The sequence below is a fragment of the Berghia stephanieae genome, chromosome 4 (assembly GCF_034508935.2).
Source record: "Berghia stephanieae isolate SIO BIC M18660-M18661 chromosome 4, UCSD_Bste_1.3, whole genome shotgun sequence".
In the NCBI taxonomy this organism is placed as follows: domain Eukaryota; kingdom Metazoa; phylum Mollusca; class Gastropoda; order Nudibranchia; family Aeolidiidae; genus Berghia; species Berghia stephanieae.
Genome location: NC_088363.1, coordinates 51,596,771 through 51,602,376, shown reverse-complemented (window position 1 = coordinate 51,602,376; position 5,606 = coordinate 51,596,771). Strand labels below are relative to the sequence as shown.

Sequence of the window (5,606 nt, the reverse complement as noted above, 5' to 3'; positions counted from 1 at the left end):
TTTTTAAATCAGAAATAGGAAAAAAAATATTTTCTATGCGTTATGGTGGATGAATGATAAATAAAGATTCTTACATTGAAAATATTTCAAACTTCGTATTTCTTAAACTTTAAAGTCAAAATTATTATATTTTTTTCGGATCCAATCTATCCCGACATAATGCATTTTGATACGGTGGGGTCACCTATACTATTTATTGACACACACACACACACACACACACACACACACACACACACACACATCTGTATGCAATATCTAGGTATTTTTGTCAACAACTACATATATACACATATATCATATCATTCTCAATCATCCTTTTAAACTTGATCTAATACAAATGTTGCTATTTTATACCGACAAATTGTTCAAGACAGTCTTGTACATAAAATCGATTTTTCAAACAATGATCTTAAATAAATTATTTGTTACGCACGTGTGAGAACAAAGACTTTTGAATGTTGAATTTGAAACCGAGGAGTATTGAGAGATCTTTTTTTAAAATTTGAATAACATAAAAAACCATTATTGAAGATTGTTTTATGTTTGCTTTTTTGTCACAAAAATTTAGACATTTGAATATAAATTATCGGTAATTCTTGAAAACAAATAAGTACTTACAGTATATAATATGCCTCAAATAGGTAAAATCGATTATTTTCTATACATTCGCATTTATACATGACATCGCAATGTATGTAGCTATAATAATTTCAAACACAAAGAGTATAATATAATGGGCTTGTAACCTGAGAATGATAGATTTTTAGCCCTTTAGTAGCGAAGCTAAATTTTATATTTCTTAAGAGTCTCCCATTATCAATCAGGTTGTCACTATACGCCTGACCTTTATCACCAAGACAGCAATAACAATAGCGTGACTCATGCTTCATGCACAGGTCACATCCTTGTTACTGCTCTCCTAGTGGAAAAAAAAACAAGATAAGATGCCTGATTAGAGTAAAAGTAAACCCCGACGTAAAAGAATGAACATATTGATATTCCAGGGCTGATCACAAAGCGAATATTTTATTCCAAATGACTCATTTAATGAATGATTGATTTTTATATTGATATAAAATTTAAGATACTTTTTATACACGATAATATTGCAATTTAAAGTAATTGACCCAAATTGCATAATGTTCCCTTGCTTTTTCCCTGCAGGTAGGCTCTTACAGTTTCGAAGTGATTGATCTGTTTTATTATTTCAGAGAATCGATACAATATGAGGTTTTCCAGCAATATAATTCTAATATTTAAGAGCTATATCAAAGTATACTCAATTTTCTTTGAATAAATAGTTTTATGGAAAAGGCGTTCTAGGTATACCCTAAATAGCATATACTTGGAGATTGAAACATTATCGCTTTATGAAACCAACTAAATTATATTGTAACACTAACTCTGATGAATCATACGCATCGTCTTTCTGCAATTTACATTTAATTTGCTGATATGTAAACTCTGTCGAAAAACAATTTCCTGATTTTACATTCATCATTGATCATTTTACATTCACAATAATATATTTATTCTATCTTTATATTTCTTAAGAGTAACCAGTTGACACGACATCTCAAAGAACCAAAAAATGGTAATTCTTGAAAATTTCAGTGTTCCAACAAGATTCAATCTTTCTTCTAGGAATGACATAACACAGATAATCAGCGACGAGACTACACATACTCTGTCCATGATCTTACAGTTTGGTGTGTCTCCAGCGATTGGAATAGTGGGTGTTGTGTTCAACATATTCAGCATCATCGTGCTTTTGAAGCACGGTCTTCATAAATGCTCAAATATCCTGCTCATATCCCTTGCTTTCTTGGACATAAGTTTCCTTGTTGGATACAACAGTATCCCGAATCTGCTTTACACTTTTCAAGGAGGCGGAAAATTTGTCCATTCTGAGCCTGTATCGCTTCTCTTGTACGTGCTGTATTTTGTCTTTATTGTCATGGATTATGGCTTAGGTTTAACGGGTATGTGTATCCCTATGTTTATCACTATTGAGAGATTGGTCGCAGTGTTCATGCCATTAAAGTTTGGGCAAATCATTACACCCATGAGAACTTGGACGGTTTTGGGTGCAACAACTTTGTTTTGGATACTGGCCATAGGATATACATGCTTTTGGTACAAGTTCGAATATATTTTTGATAACAAACTCAATATATCTGTTGGCCTGATATCAAAATCTGATCTATTTTACAAAGATTTTGATTCCATACCATTGTTTGAGGAAATTTTGTTTAGCATGAAGATCTCACCACTAGTAACGGTTATGGGGTGTGTTGCAATTATCGTCAAGGTAAAAATAACGTCAAAGAAACGAAGTAAAATGACGTCATCAAAAGTTGCGTCGACGTCAAAGACCACACAAACACTTCTTGCTGTGTGCATTGCTTACTTATTTACGTGTTCAGTTATCGCGATTCCTTCATATTTGCCAAAGCATTTGTCGGCGTACAGCATAACAACGAATAACCCAACAAACATGGCAATTATTATCTATTTAATCATGAACATTTTGGTAAGCATCAACAGTTCCTGGAACTTCCTCGTTTATGTTGGGCTAAATAAAAACTTTAGAGATACATTTAAGGAGATTATGACTCAAAACTGGTGTAAAAATTCCAAGTCTTCTACTTCATAGTGCCAATGAGTGTTTGAAATCCATATTTTTTACTTTACTGTAATCGACATTATGAATTCACGCTTACACAATGGGGGCACTCCATCGTTTTGGTTTGTTTTGTTGGGGTTTTCTTTAGGAGACTCAATCCTCTTGTATTAATTTATATATACGTTTGATATTATTTATTTTTTCTCAAGAAAGGGTTAATGCCCACAAGAACCAACTCGACTGAATGATTGAAGACATAGCAGTTGACAAGGTGGTGGACAAACATATCTAATGTTTCTGGACACTGCAAAGGCATTTGATAAGATATCTCATGAACGTCTTCTCCAGAACCTTTATTGCAATGGACCAAAACGTTGTTGTTTAGTGGGACCCAACAATTAGTTGATGGCTACATATCAGACATTGAATATGTAACGCCTGGTGTTCCAAACGTTCTGTCCTTGGTCCTCTGTCTGTTATCCCGATATTTTAAAAATACCTCACAAACATTTCGTCGTTGTTGCCTCCGACACAGAACATAATTGTGCATTAGAATTGACCTCAACCACGACGTGATACATCATGATTTATGGGAGACTGAGTGGCGGCTGGAATGCAATTTACTCACAATGACAAACAAGTAAAACATCTTCTTGGCCATAAGTTAGAAAAACTGAGATACTTTATGTATCTCTCCATTCAGCCTGTGACAACGCGTTCTGTTGCCTTTTGGACTCTCTTAATCATACTGATGTCGTTTTACAAATGAGGACCACATGCTGATGAATATTTTTAAACCACACAAACAAAACAAAAACCAAACCAGCATCTTGTATGCTTTTGCCAGAATGTGCTGGAAATGAGCGTCCCATTTTTTTCATGTGAACTCCAAGGTCAACGTGTTGTAATGTGTGACCAAGCAGTATGTAGTCGTATGATAATAAAAAGGGATTTCTTATTTGTTATTGTCATCTCGAAGCAATCCGTCGGATAAAAATCGAGCTTCTGTCTTTTATTATATATTTATAATTGTGTAAAAAATCTTAATGTAAATAAAGACCGTTCTATTAATCATCCAGTGATGCCAAAACTCCGGTTTCACCGGAAAAAACTCCGGTCTGGAGCAAAAAATTCCGGGCTCCTGGCAACTTCCGTCAAATTCCGGTGAGGTCAATTTGCTCCAAGGATACCCCCCCCCCCTTCCAACCACCACATCATCATCATTACCACTAGTATTACAACCATCATCACCACCACTACTACTGCAACCACCACCACATCATCATCACTACCACTACTACTACAACACCACTACCACATAATCTTCACGACCTCTACTACTACAACCACCACCACATCATCATCACTACTACTACAACCACCACCACTACATCGTCATTACCACTACTACTACAACCACCACCACCACATCATCATTACCACTACTACTACAACCACCACCACCACATCATCACCACCACTACTACTGCAACCACCACCACATCATCATCATTACCACTACTACTACAACCACCACCACCACCACATCACCATTACCACTACTACTACAACCACCACCACCACATCATCACTACCACTACTACTACAACCACCACTACTACTACAACCACCACAACCACATCATCATTACCGCTACTACTACAACCACCACCACCACCACATCATCACTACCACTACTACTACAACCACCACTACCACATCATCACTACCACACTACTACAACCACCACAACCACATCATCACTACCACTACTACTACAACAACCACCACCACCACATCATCACTACCACTACTACTACAACCACCACAATCACATCATCACTACCACTACTACTACAACCACCACCACATCACTACCACTACTACTACAACCACCACCACATCACTACCACTACTACTACAACCACCACCACCACCACATCATCACTACCACTAATACTACTACAACCACCACCACAACATCATCATCACTACCACCACTACTACAACCACCATAACCACCTCATCATCATCGCTACCAATACTACTACAACTACCACCATCACCTCATCTTCATCACTACCACCACTACTACTACTACAACCACCACCACCACATCATCATCATCACTACCACTGCTACTACAACCACCACATCATCATCACCATCACTACTACTACTACTACTACTACTACTACTACTGCTAATGCTACTACTATACTACAACAACAACCACTACAATATCATCATCACTACCACTACTACTACAACCACCAGCACCACATCATCATCACGACCAGTACTACTACAACCACCACCACCACATTATCATCACTACCACGACTACTACTACAACCACCACCACATCATCATTACCATTACTACTACAACCACCACTACCACATCATCATCACTACCATTTGTACTACAACCACCACCACCACATCAACATCACTACCACCACTACTACAACCACCACCACATCATTATCATCACGACCACAACTACTACAACCACTATACCACCACCACATCATCATCACTACAACTACTACTTCAACCAGCACCACCACCATATCATCATCACTACCACCACTACCTCAACCACCACCACCACCATATCATCATCACTACCACTACAACTACAACATCAACCACTATCACATCTTCATCATCTCTACCACTATTACTACAACCACCAACACCACATCATCCTCACTACCACCAGTACTACAATCTCTACCATTAGGTTTTGGCGCTTTACTTCATTTGAAATAAGGAAATTTTGGGATTGTAATTTGCAATGTGTTTATGTATCATAATATACACTGTAATTCTAATCAGTTATCTATTTAGAACTATACAATATGTAAGCACAATGCCAAATATCGTTCCAATTCCTTTTTTTTTTTGTACGCGGAAATTCCTCTTTCGGCGTTGAAATTCCTACGAGTGGTGGCTGAAACTCCTGTGAGCCA

At 37.1% G+C, this 5,606-nt stretch overlaps 1 protein-coding gene across 1 annotated transcript; it reads left to right on the top strand.

Annotated features, from left to right (window-relative positions):
* The first annotated feature begins 1,309 nt into the window (after positions 1-1,309).
* LOC144972030 (uncharacterized) lies at positions 1,310-3,416 on the top strand. The gene is made up of 2 exons (XM_078913118.1): positions 1,310-1,326; positions 1,558-3,416. The coding sequence occupies exon 2, from the start codon at positions 1,595-1,597 to the stop codon at positions 2,657-2,659; it is 1,065 nt and encodes a 354-aa protein (XP_078769244.1). The 5' UTR covers positions 1,310-1,326; positions 1,558-1,594; the 3' UTR covers positions 2,660-3,416.
* Positions 3,417-5,606: the final 2,190 nt, after the last annotated feature.

Bases quoted from the DNA above. Each gene is read 5' to 3' on its own strand.
- LOC144972030 (XM_078913118.1), top strand. From the start codon at position 1,595: ATGGTAATTCTTGAAAATTTCAGTGTTCCAACAAGATTCAATCTTTCT.